Raw genomic sequence first — 14,235 nt, 5'->3', positions numbered from 1 at the left:
TCATTTAAATGTGTTGCCCTATTGTACCATTAGTAATATATTCTATATAAATTTTCTAAATATTTCATGTTGACTTCTGTAGAACCTTGGGTGATCGAGAAATATATATATATATATAAATTAGGGCTGACAAACGATTAATTGCGATGAATCGCATCCAAAATAAAAGTTTGTGTTTACATAATATATGTGGGTGCACTGTGTATAATTATTTTTTATATATAAATACACATACATGCATGTATAGTTAAGAAAAAAATATTATTTATATATAAAATATTTATACTTACATATAATATAAATTATATAAATCTCTATACATGAAAATATTTCTTAAATATATACTTGTTTTTATTATGTAAAAACAAACTTTTATTTTGGATGCTATAATATAAATTATATATAAATCTATATACATTATATTCATGAAAATATTTCTTAAATATATTAATATTTGTGATATTAATCATGATTAATCGTTTGACAGCCCTAATACATATATATATATATATAAACGCACGCACCAAATTTGTATTCACTAAACATCAATGTTTGTTTGCCATTCCTGACCTCAAACCTGATGAATATGAGAATATCACAATATAAATTTTTTTTTTTTTTTTTGGAAGTCTCTCACCGAAGTTGCATTTATTTTTTACAACAGTAATTTTGTAAAACATTTATATAATTTAAATTGAATTTAAAACGAATATATTTTAAAATGCAATTTATTTCTATATAGAGCTGAATTTTCAGCATCATTACGCCAGTCTTCAGTGTCACATGATCCTTCAGAAATCATAATAATATGCTGATTTGAGGCTCAAGAAACATTACTTATTATTATCTATGTTGAAAACAGTTGTGTTGCTTAATATTTTTGTGAAAACCATGACACTTCTTTTCAGTATTATTTAAAAACTATCAAATGGATTCAGAAGACATGAAATATAGTGCATGCGTCGTATGGATGAAATGCGTGAAAACCCCCTGGTCAACATTCAAATAGATTGCATGTATGCAAAAAAAGCAGCATTCATAATCTAATAAAAAATTCTAAGAAAGAAAGTCATATGGGTTTTTAAGACACGAGTAAATGAAAGAATTTTTGTTCAAAGTAGCAATTCCTTAAACACGCAAAATATTAACCTACAATTTGGCTGGGTGCATGTATCCTGCTTTTTCCCCCTTCTTCTAGTGCTGGTTTGAATGTGGTGACACATGCTTGAAACATTTATATGGCTATTAGCAGAGCAGCTGGTACTGCCCTTTTGCCGTCTAATCAATAACAGCACCATATTGTGCAATAAATTACATTCACCGTCCTCTTCTGCACACCAGACAACCTCCAATGCCTCAGTATGCATGAGGCGCTCCAGTACTTAGCGTATGGTGCGAACATGCAGCTCAAATTTAACTCTATAACACCTTAATCCCCTTGAACAGGAAATAATTTAAAGCTAAAAAAGGTGTAGAATAACTAAACATCATCTGGCAAGTTGCCACCTTGTTCTGTCTTTGGCTTGGATCAATAGTGGAATTTCCACATATTGATCTACCGTTAGCGAAATAAAGATCAGCAGTATCAAACACCGGCTTTGAATATAATTTGCTCTCCCATAAGATTCGAAACAGTATATGAGACACGTATAGGCATAACACATCAAATTCTCAACTGGCCTGAAGTACTGTGAAACTAAATATTTAATCCACTTGAAAAGTTGGAAATAATCGCTGGCAGAGATAGAGCCATAGTACACTGTGCACTTTATAATTCATGTCATATATTCTCAGGAATATCATTCAGTTGCCAACTGTGTAGCCACAATGAATGTAGTACGTACTGAACTGGAAAAAGCATTCAAAAACATTTAAAATGTAGAAGGGTTGGCACAAAACATGGCTAGATACAGAACATTTTATTTCTTTAAAAGTTTAGCATTAATCTTTTCAAATTGAATTGAGCTGCTTTATTGCCATTGTATACTTGTATATAACTAAATGAATAATGCTACAATATACTAAGTTATAGAAATGTTTTTGCACAAATTGCAATTTTAAAAATATGATTTCTTTAAATCTGAGAAGTACTGTTTTCAGACAAATAATAATAATAATTGAACACTGCAAAAAAAAATCAATGGAGTTGAATTTACTTGAAAAAAGCTAGGCAACTTTTTTCACTCAGAAAATGCTAGTATATTTACAAAGATTTGCCAAGTAAAAACCTTAACATATTTATCAGTAGTTTAATTAGAAATCTTACATTTAAATTTACTTTGAATCTGGAATTTGAGTAAACTTGCCAATATTGAGAAAATAAGTCATTTTAACCTGGCTAGTAAAAGGTTGACTAATATCGATTTAGTTGAAATTTCACTACAACAATAATATTGAATTTTAATAGTAATTTATAGTATGTGCTTTACTTAGATCATCTAAGTAATTTATATTACATTATGTCAGATGTTAAGCATCATGTGAATGCAAAGACCTCAATACTTGGTAGACAATACACAATGGCCGTAACATTTGATGGGTCGTTTTTGTGTTTGAATTTTACTCAAAATGTCACAAAATGGCAAGTTACTAATACTGACAACAAAAATCAATGATAAAACAGTGTAAATACAGCTGGAAACCAGTGGAAAATGAACCTTACTAATTATTCAAGGTCCAGTGCATGATGGGAACCCCAGTATCAGAAAAGTTGAGTAATTTTTACTTAATTTTATTGAGTTGATATTTACACTTTCATTTCAACTCGCTTGAATTAAGTACTGATACGGAATTTACTTCGATTTTTTTAAATTCTTGGATGAACTAACTTTTTCATGTAAATTACATTGTTTGTTTTTTCAGTAGTATTTACTTCACCAAAAAACATTTTTTACAGTAAAAAAAGAAAGAGACTTAATTTTAACACATTTTTAACATCTTTTTAATTAGCTAATCAATGTACTGTCATTAGACAAATCATATCTATGCTAAAATTAAAAGAACTGTTATGCTTCATGTGTATTATGTGTCAATAAAATGAGTGAAAATTGGATCAATTGAGGTAAATAAAGGAGCTTGTGAGTGATTTAGCATTTTTAAAATGGTCACGTCTTCAGCATGTCAACATCAGAGGGACTCTGGACCTTTCAAAACAATACATTTCAATTCATAAAAAATGCTCATATAGACTTCAAATCCTCAATTTTAGAGTTTGACAGACTTTTCCACTGAGGACAAAACAAAAAAACACAAAAGATCCCTCAATCCTTCTCCATTGGCGAAGGTAGTGAAGGCTGTAAACTTTGCTTGCTGTGAATGAAAAGCAAGGATATGTGGGACTAAACAAAAGGATGATACAAACATAATCAAATGTTTCCTTTCCTCTCTGTATTTCACCAGCCATTCACCAAGTGGATATAGAAATAGTTCATTTTAAAATATATATATATATTAAATGAACAACGGCATGTTGTTCCAACCATGTATAATGTCTCTTCAAAAAAGCAGAAATTTAGCATTAAGTGAGGTACTTTTTCTATACAATGAAAATGGGTGGTAACAGGCTGTCAAGCTCCAAAAAGGAGCAATAGTAGATAATCTGATATCTGAAATTTAAGTCGCTATTCCCTAAAAATCTTACATAACAGCCATGTTCAATATCCGCTTTCAAATTATGCTCTAAATTTCCCCAATTGTGTCCCATGAAAAAAGCCAATCAGTAAATGATGAAAGAATTCTTATTTTTAAAGGTGAACTATTCCTTTAAGGCAATCTGAGCTATTTGTTTCTCTCCTATCCGTCCTGCAGAGGGCGTCTTTAGGTGCCAGTCAATAGCAAATGAACGGTTTACTCTCCCTCCCTCTGCGACAGCAAGATCAACCTGCCAGCCTAAAAACCCCATAAACCCTCCCCTCAGCCTGTCAATCAACATCCTCAGCCACTCACAGAGCAGCATCAGGCACATCTGGTCCACTCCTCTTGTGAGGCGGTTTAATTCGGTAATGGCCAATATGCGCCAGAGCCTCATTATGCAGCATTTGAAATGGTCCCTGGCCATGTTGAGGCTCGAAAAACAATTAGCAGAGAAACAGAAGGGAAATGAACTGTAAAGAATCAGGGCTTGATAACCGAGGCTTTATCTGCTCTCAGTGGAGGAGAAACAGAGGGGGGGGGGGGGGGGGGGGGGGGTCGGGAAAGAAAAAAAAAAAGGTTGAGTATGCCACATGCTTCTCGGGTGTGTAAACGAGCCAGCTGGCCTGAGGGAGCCTGGGTGATGAACTCCACTGAGGGGGATTGAGTTTGCAGACAGAAATTGCAGCAGACAGAGGGGTCACATGTGATCAGGTGAACGCGTACGGCCCCTCTCCGGGGGATCGGAGGAAGAGGGGGAGGTGGGCTGGATTGTGAGATGGAGGGGCGGCCAGGTAAGTGCTGGCTTTGCAGCAGGATCTCTACTTGCATTCAAGGGACGATGGCTTTGTGACAAATCCCGCCGTACCATCCCTGCTGTACTGATTGATTACAAGAGCAGTCTGACCCAACCCTAGCAGAGGTGCAATTACTGATCCACCACTGCACCAAACAACACACACCGCACAGGCCCGTCTGCATCTGAAACAGAGACGGCAATCAAAATAAGACACACTGCAAGGTGGAAACAACCAGTCGGTTCACTCGGCCGAATACAAATACAATTCTGAAAATCTCCAAAACTGTGGGAAGATTATATTTCAGTAACTTAAAAAATTGATCAATATCTATTCATTTTTGTCCCTCCCCTTAGACCAGGGGTGTCCAACCCTGCTCCTGGGTTAATTAAACACCAGAACCAACTAATCACGGTCTTACTAGGTATACTAGAAACTTCAAGGCAGGCTAAAGCTAAACTCTACAGGACAGTGGATCTCCAGGACTGAGTTTGGACACCCCTGTCTCTGGAGGAATATAGCCTCTTTGTGGCTGGCAACCTTTGCTGTAAATGTTAAATCTGACCTTTTACATGTTTAAGTGCTATAATCGGGTCCCCTGTGAATCCACAAACCAAGAAAATGTGAAAAGTGACAGCACTGAACAATTAATATGCTATTTCTAAGAAATAAAAGTGTGGCAACAGATTACAGGCAATATTATTAATTACATTTAACAAATTAGAATTGAGTAATATCTAATCAAATTAATTCCTTAAAAGTTAACCAGTCAAATGATTGTGAAAAAATTATGTTGAAACATAACCAACACCATCAGATAACCTTTTCTCTTTGGTGATCTGACTGTTATAACTCGGGTATATCAGACAAAACAAAACTTAAAGTGAATGACTTAAAGGGTTAGTTCACCCAAAAATGAAAATTAAGTCATTAATTACTCACCCCTATGCTGTACCAACCCCGTAAGACCTTCGTTCGTCTTCGGAACACAAATGAAGATATTTTTGATTAAATTTGAGAGCTGTATAACTACCACATTGGCTGCCTAAGGGACTGCCTCTTGACGGCCCAGAAAGTCAATGAAGAAAATGTTGAAATATCCCAAGTGACTACCGTGGCTCAACTATATGTTTATCAAGTGACGCGAATACTTTTTGTGCGAAAAAACAAACAAAAATAACGAGTTTATTCGACTATTTCTTTTCTTCCTTGTAGGCCAGAAACGAGACTTCTTTAGATTTCCACGACGCATGCGCGAGAATTGCGATCTGAAGTAGTGTAAGCAGATGAACGAAGGTCTTACGGGGTTGGTACAGCATGGGGGTGAGTAATTAATGACTTAATTTTCATTTTTGGGTGAACTAACCCTTTAAATGTCAAGAGCACAACTAAAAGCCTGACACTGATCACCATAATGTCGATTTAAAATTATGGTTTTCTCCTTCAGTGATTCTGCTTGTTAACATCAGGTGTTTTCAATATTTGCAATATAAAATAAAGAGATCTTCATTCATCTCTGACATCTGTCTGTTACACAGATATTTTTCTTTATTTTTTGTGTAAATTTGAATCATTTTTAAATGTTTAACTTTTAGGAATTAATTAGATTAATTATTACTTAGTTCTAATATGTTAAATTTAATTAATTAATATTGCTTGTAATCTGATGTCACAATTTTATTGATTAGATATAGCATATTCATATAGTGTAGGGGTGCAAACGGTTAATCGATTAACGATTAATTTTCGACAAGAATTTACTCGATTAAATTAAACTAATTGTCGTCTAATTGAACATTGCGAACGTGACAAGAGTTGCTCACGCGAGAGAGCCGACACAAACTTTGAGCTGGCAAAAAACCAAAATGCTAAGCTGTATTTATTCTAGCAATAACAACACTCCCGTTTTCTTGGGTTTCTCCCGTTTTTAACCCTATCTCCCGGACCCCTCCCGGTTTGTTATTTTTCCCGGGAAACTAGTCTAACTGTCTGTCACACATTCATACTCATGGGGTGTTCGCATAGGCAGCAAAAGGGGTGTTCGAGGCGCACGGCACATATGCACGCAGCTCTTAAAGGGGCCACACCTTAAAAGTTGTACATTTTGTTGTATATATTTCTTACGTATTTTCATTTTCTGTGCATAATTTATTTTGTAAAAGAGTAACTAAACCATAAACCAACTTTTTTTAGTTGATGATCTGTAAGAATGAATCTTTATTAATACCAGTCATTGATTAAATATAAAGTGTTTTATTTCTATAATATATGGTGTAAAAACGTCTTAGTGCTGCCCTCTTCAGGTTGAACGGTGGCTACTGCAGTTGAATTTTCCTATTGGATGTTCCGCACTTTGTGATGTACGCAGGTTTCGGTTCACCACGATCTTGGTACGTATGAAAGTATGAAAACCGTCAAAACCACTGTAGGGAGTCAGGAGTTGGAATTGCGAGTATTGAAAACGATCAGGATAGAGTGTTTTAGCATCTATTTCGTCCCCTCTATCTCCGCTGGGGTCTGCCCACTTTTTCAAATATTGCCAGTGGGTGGAGTCAGGCGCTGACCAGGGGTTTAGTTACCCTTTAAACTACATAAATGCCATTATCCGTGACGTATCCCAACTGCTACAATAAGACATCAATTGAGCAATATAACATGCTTTTTTATTCAGTATAGAAGCAATATTTAGCTTTTTATGTTAAATTGAAAAAGAGGCAAATTTGACAAGCTATAATAAATGATATGGGGGGTATTTTGAGCCGAAATTTCACAGACACATTCTGTGGACAGCATGGATTTATATTACATCTTGTGAAAAGAGGCAAAATATGTCACCTTTAATCATTTTTTATGCCAAAGACTTGTAAGAGGATTTCAGTTCATCATAAGTTCTGATAAATGGCTCAAATACCAGTTGCACACGTACTAGCTGATAAAATAAAGGAAGCGTGATTTTTGGACTAATGTGTGCCTGTAGGCGACCTCACCTCGCACAGCGGGGCCGCAGCTGATGCTTCTGCGTGGTAAACTGGTGCAAATCGTACTCAAAACATCCAACATTCGTTCCTGATGCAAAATTTCCATCCGCATCGTGCAGGGCGTAAACAGAGCGAGGGAGATGTGAAATGTTTTGCAGCTACAGTCTTATGTTTAAAAAGCAGAGCGCTTGCAGCCTCAGTGATTTGCAATAACATGCAAGCTTTTCGAGTGGCCAACTATTTCCATAAAATTTCATTTGCATTTTATTTTGGAGCAATCCCCTGTCAGCGTTCCAGACGTCTGATGAGAGCGCGGGGTGGCAGAGGCGCAGAGGTCTGCCAGCGGAGTCATACCTCTTTGTTTAAATGCTGTATTGCTGTGGGTTTTTTAATGAACTCTAATAGCAGTCCAGGAGGATTTTAATTAATCTACATGTGCGCACAAAAGGGCCCCACATTTAGCGCTTTCAGAAGTGCGCATGGATATTAAAATAAGACATCTGACAGAACTGCAGAAAAATGGAGGATTTAATTGCTCCAGAGATGGCAATTATTATGAGATTTAGAAAGCCATTTCCAATGGCAGACAGGAGTCATTTAGTCCCAGTCTTAAGTGCAGTGAAGAACCGAAGGTCACGTCAGTGTTGTCATTATGGCCTGAATAAAGATGCTAATGAAGGGCTTGACTTACTCTCCTCTGCTCTCCATAAAGGTTGCATTAGTGTCAGCCGGCATGAAGACATGGCCATCTTTACTCGTATTAACATGCGACACGTTTCACAACGGAAGCCAAATGCTAAACACTTTCCACCTTGCGTAGTGAAACCAACACCAGAGTGTTCACTATCAACCCGATTGCCGATGTAAGGTGGTACCATGGGCAAAAATGCATTAAAGGGATGGCTCGCCCAAAAATTTTAATTCCCACGTCGTTCCAAACTCGTAAGGCTTTCGTTCATCTTATGAATACAAATGAAGATCTTTTTGATGAAATCTGAAAGCTTTCTGTCCTACGCAACTGCCACTTTGACGCTTCAAAAAGTTCCTAATCCATATAAGTTGAGAGGTTCGGTCCAAATTTTTGTTTTATATGATGAACAGATTTAATTTAGGCTTTTATTCACATTTAAACATTCATCAGAAAACATGAACAGAAGCTCAACCGAACCTGATTGATGACGAGCGAGAACAAACCTCTTGTGGAAGCTCAAACGTGCTGCAAATCACGAGAATGAACCTCATTGGTTCTTGCGGAAACTCAAATGTGCTGAATAATAAGTAAATGAACCTCATTGGTTTGTGTTCCCAAGACAAAGGAAAGTCATACGGGTTTGGAATGACATGAAGGTGAGTTATTAATGACAGAAATTTCATTTTGGGGTGAACTAGGCCTATAAAGTAAGCTGTTAAAGGACAAGTTCGGTATTTTACACTCAAAACACAAAAATCGCTGCAAAAGATGTTTTCCAACAGGTTTTAATGTAGTTTTTGTCCAACTCCATTGACTTGACTTGGACAAAAACTATGATAAAACCTGTTGGAAAGCATCTTTTGCAGCGATTTTTATGTGAGCATATCAGTGAACACCCTAGAGTACTCGGTGAGTTTCACGTCTTTGTAAACTAAAGTTTAATGCGTTTTAGGAAGGATTGTTCCAGTGCACCTATATATATATATATTTCATTACATTTTATTTTGATTTCTGTACCTAAAATATGTTTAGTATTTGTTTGGCTAAAACATTGCTAAAAAAAAGTTTGAGAAAGTTTGGTCTAGAAAGAAGTATAGGTTATTTGTGATCATCAACTGTACATCAATAATTAACAACTTATTGAAAATATGTAGTTTTAACAAGAAATATATGTTGTTTTAAAGACATAACATCTCGTTATTACAAAAAATATATATATTGTGAAAACAACATAACATCTCGTTACTTATTACAAGAAAAGTTTGTGGAATGAACCACTGAATAAAATAGAGTAAATCACCTTTAGAAAGTAACATGGCGCTTCAAAAAAAAATATTATTATATTATTGATTACATCGTTAAGCCACCATTTATGAATCAAATTTTGTCAAATCAGACAATTAGAGAAAATCTTAAAAAGTGTTAATTTAAACTTGTTATAGTTATAATTCTACTACTTGTTCTCATTGGATGTTATTAATCATATAGTAAATATTATAAAAGTTTACAATCTCCGATATGTATCCTAGATCACGTCATGTTCAGCATTTGTTCCAGTTCTTAAATCTAAGTGTAAGATCCAATGTTTTGCCACCGATAAACATTATCACAGGCCTTTAAAACGTATTTGTAAATCCTAACCTCATAAACATTGAATACAACCACATTTTGAGTTGATATTTAACATCAGAAGCTTAGACTTTTCTCGTATTTGCTATTTTATCTCTGTCACCACTCATTGTCAGATATCCTATTGCAACTTGACGTAAGAAAGATAAAATATAAAGTTAAAAATCAGTCAGTAAGATTGACTGAACGTCAGTAGAAAATCATGAGAATCTCACTAAACAGGTAACAGTGAAATACAGTGAAAGCTTCCCTTTCTTGTATCCTCCTGCTCACAGTAAATGGTATAAACTGACATGTGATTCTCACATGGCTACTACAGCTTATTAACCACATGGTTGTGAGATGCATTACAGCATTGCACTCTGCAACTCAGACCTAACTAACCGTATAATAACTGGGAAATTGGATTATCTGGACATGCCATTAATTCCTGTGTGTTCACTGCTTCGTAGATCACAATACTCTTTTACAAAAGTGAGAGCTGAATGCCAAATGAATGCAGCTGTCTATAGCACAACCCTTAAGGCATGCATATATCATTAAGAAACTTTTAAAAGAAATCCTATACCACTAAATGATTGCCAACTATTCTGCTGTGCTTCAAAACTTTTCCATAACACACAGCATTTGTATTTAACTAGAGGAAATGATTTTTATGGCAGCATTCCAAAAACAATTTCCAGATCAAACAGTATCCACACACACACACATATGTTCAAAACAACAACATACTGTACTACTCTCATTATTTTTCAAGTATGTATACTGCACACAGTAAGTGCACTTTCTGCACAGAACTGACTTAATTGCATTTGTCAAACTAACTGACAGGCGACTTGAATGTTTGTGTGCATACTTGCATACATAAAGAATGGTTGATGTCTTCTGGGGGGGAAAAGTCAAATTTGTGTCAAATTTCAGAAATGTGCATTAGGCCTTGAAGTGTAAATGTAGCCTAATAGACCTGATTCTGTCTGTAATGATGTTAATATTAATCAAACCACTATATTAACAATACACTTCTTTGTTTCTGATTGTGTACTTCAACATTTACATGAAAACCTTATAGGTAAGTTTAACCATTGAAAAGGTTACATTGGCCATTATAGTTACTTTAATTTGTTCATATAGCCTAGCTAGCTACATTGTTTTTTTATTATTTAGCTAATTAATGAGGGTGTCCAAAAGCATATTTGTTTATGCTTTGGTTTTGTAAAAAGTTTACTGTTAGCGATATCAGCAAGGGCATTTTTGGCAACATGCTACAATTTATCAACAATTTAAACATAAATATCACTATAAAAAGTGGATTTAAATGTTCATTAAAAACGCAAGAAATGAATTGAATAAAACATGCAACATAAATAACATTGCAGCACAAATGTTTAGATATTTTGTTACACACTGCTACTCTGGTATTTCGACACAACCATTCACACACACAATAACATAAAGAATGTTGATTAAAGGCTTAACGACCACATAAAAACAGTCTGTTGTTGTGGTTTGTTTGTGTTAATTCTCATGAAAGACACGTGTAAGAAAGGCAAGATAACCGAGATATATTTCATTAAGTGACTAAGAAGAAACTTTGACCGAAACACCCAACTACTGTCTGAACTTCATAGGCTACTTCCAGAATAACAACGATGTAAACACAAGACTATGGTCATAACGGGAAGTATAGACATTAATCATGAAGGATACATAAAAAGTTGAGGATTTTCACACGAAAATGCGTCGATTTAAACCTAAGAAATGATTGAAGGCATCTTTCACCACAGCATTCATGTTTCATATCATGCGCATCAGACAGGCAATAATATTATGGGTTCGTTTCATTTATGTTATGATAGAGAGGGTACCTCGATATCAGGCAGCTCCTTGCTCAGCATTCGTGCCATATTTCCTTCAAATCAAAACGAAGGAAGATGAAAGGCAATGAAAGTGTTCGTATTCCGACGATATAGTCCGCTTTCCAGCCGCACAGGTTTACTTCCCAAGTTTATGCGTCGTCTTTCTTGGCAAACTACAGGATCCTTTCGCGTATATAGTGAGAATGGCTGAAAATCGTCCACTGCGACATCAAATTGACAGTTAAAGCAACCGCATGTCTAGAGCTCACGTTCGCAGGGCTATCAAGGGTCTTTCAGCAGACAGATAAAGTTTGTTGACGCTAACTTTTTGCACAACGCACTGCGCGTGAAGACGCGTGCATGAGCTCGCGGTCAACACGAATGTAAACACACGGGAACTTCGATTCCGATATTCTGATACATTCTCTTTTAAATGTCTATATAACTTCATTAAGTGATTTCGATACGTATTTAAATCCAGAGAAACTAAATAGATTTTAATACTCACTGTTGTTGAAATTGTCTAAAGTAGCCGATGGATGGATGGATGGATGGATGGATGGATGGATGGATGGATGGATGGATGGATGGATGGATGGATAGATAGATAGATAGATAGATAGATAGATAGATAGATAGATAGATAGATAGATAGATAGATAGATAGATAGATAGATAGATAGATAGATAGATAGATAGATAGATAGATAGATAGATAGATAGATAGATAGATTATCAATCTATCTATTATCAATCTAATATTATCATAAGTTCAGAAAATTACAAGCATCTGCTTTCACACTAATTATGCATGTATGTAAAATACAATAGGCCTAGTTTATCCTGCTTACACAAATGTAGCCTAGTTTTATCCCTCGGACTGACCTGTAAAATGCAGATGATCCCTAAAGGCTGGGTTTGTTATATCTAGTACAACACACACACACATCTTGTATTGATCATCTTGTGACAGAAGCTTCTGCATGTCCGATAGTGTTTCAATGGTGATGCTGTTCTTTGTAATGAAAGCAGCAGAGGATGTTAACCTTCATTTGTACAATGACTCGACAAAATCAGAATATTGTGTCTTTTTTTCTTTTGTTTGCCCTTCAAATCATTTCATCATTTTGATACGTAGCTCATTACTGTGACCTTTTAAAGGCTTTGTATATTTTCCAAAACAGTAACACTAAATGACCTGTGGGCTGCTTTAATGTAAAGTAGCATCACAGAATTGAGATGCTGTTTAAAATTATGCTAAAAAAGGTCTTATAGAGGTTGTTTATATTGATCATCTCAGTCATCTTTTGTTCTCTGGGCTTTTATCTTGCCAATACTGTGTGTTTATTGGCACATAATTAGAATTTGTGTCTGTGGCTCTGAAAATTGGCGCAGTTATTGGGGTCGATACTGCAGCAGTGATACAGTTTACTGGAAGTCCAGAGTGACATGGCATTTTAAACAGGGCTGCCATGTTTGTGGTTGTGATATTTTTATTTATTTATTTTTGTATTTTCGGCCATGGTTAAAGATCAGGTGAGAAATTAATTCATCACCTCACCGTCTCGGGTATTAAAACTGAATAGCTCAGAAACTATTTTTCTAGGTCCCCCAAAATCTAGAACATCTTAATTTTCAGTGAAATCACAAAATAAAATGCAACCAACTTTGCCTCAGTTGCAGATATAGTAGATCTACTGACAAACATGTAATTTTAATCTTAATTTTTTTTAAAAAGTCATTGGCACAAGATTCAAACTGAATCAAAGGGATAGTTCACCCCAAAAAATAAAATTCTTAGTCACCCTCATATCATTACAAAGCTGTCCAAACTGTTTTTGTCTATGCAATGAAAGTCATTGGGGTCCAATGTGGTTTTGGACCCCATTGACTTTCATTGTATCCACAAAAAAAAAAAAAAAAAACTTTTTTTTTTTTACAAAATCTTTTGTGTTCCACATAAGAAAGGTTTGGAATGACATCAGGATGAGTAAAATAATGAGAGTATTTCCATTTTTGGTTGAACTTTCCTTTGAACGATAAGAAGCCACAAAATGACACCCAATCTTTCCAGATTTGCACTATTACTCAATTACATATCCAGGATAAGAAACATATTTCTTTACTCCTTACAATCACATATAGCCTTTCAAAGTGAACATTTTCTCTTTTTGCAAATCTTCCTATAGCTGACAAGCCTAAGCCCAACTTTTACAGCCAATGAAATCCATTTTAATCTAAAATTGATCACAGCAATGGTCATTTGTCTTTGTGAAGAATGCCTCATCACTCATCGCAACATAGTTTTTGACCTAAAGATATTAGTGGGTGGTATAACTAAAACATCACGATATGAATAATCATACTCACTATTTTAGATGGAAATTCAAATGATTTATAATTTGTTGCATAAACTTGTATAAACCCACAATGACTGTCATTCTCAGTAGATAGAGAGCAGATCTCAGCATTACACTGATGATTATTCACTGTTTGGGCCATTTCTGGTCATGAGGTGAAAGACTGCTTGGTTATATAATATTATGATAATCTAGATGGCTCATAATGGGCCTCAGCAATATTTACTGTGAGTGTGCATATGGATATGTCTCCGTCCACAGACAGACAGGGAATCGCTGTGGTGCTGGATAAAT

General features: G+C 35.3%; 1 protein-coding gene across 2 annotated transcripts in view; it reads right to left on the bottom strand.

Moving 5' to 3' along the window:
- The window catches only part of dpyda (dihydropyrimidine dehydrogenase a), a 185,925-nt gene extending 173,984 nt beyond the window's left edge, over positions 1 to 11,941 (bottom strand). The window contains exon 1 of one of the 2 annotated variants that reach the window (XM_089125664.1): positions 11,591 to 11,941. In XM_089125664.1, coding sequence (XP_088981790.1) covers positions 11,591 to 11,629 — 39 coding nt within the window. In that variant the 5' untranslated portion in view covers positions 11,630 to 11,941. The remainder of the gene's footprint in view (positions 1 to 11,590) is intronic. The other variant, XM_039670887.2, reaches the window with a different exon arrangement.
- Positions 11,942 to 14,235: the final 2,294 nt, after the last annotated feature.

Source organism: Pimephales promelas, chromosome 22, assembly GCF_988280905.1.
Source record: "Pimephales promelas chromosome 22, fPimPro1.hap1.1, whole genome shotgun sequence".
Taxonomy (NCBI): domain Eukaryota; kingdom Metazoa; phylum Chordata; class Actinopteri; order Cypriniformes; family Leuciscidae; genus Pimephales; species Pimephales promelas.
Note: the sequence above shows the minus strand (reverse complement) of the source record. Positions and strands in the feature narration are given on the sequence as shown.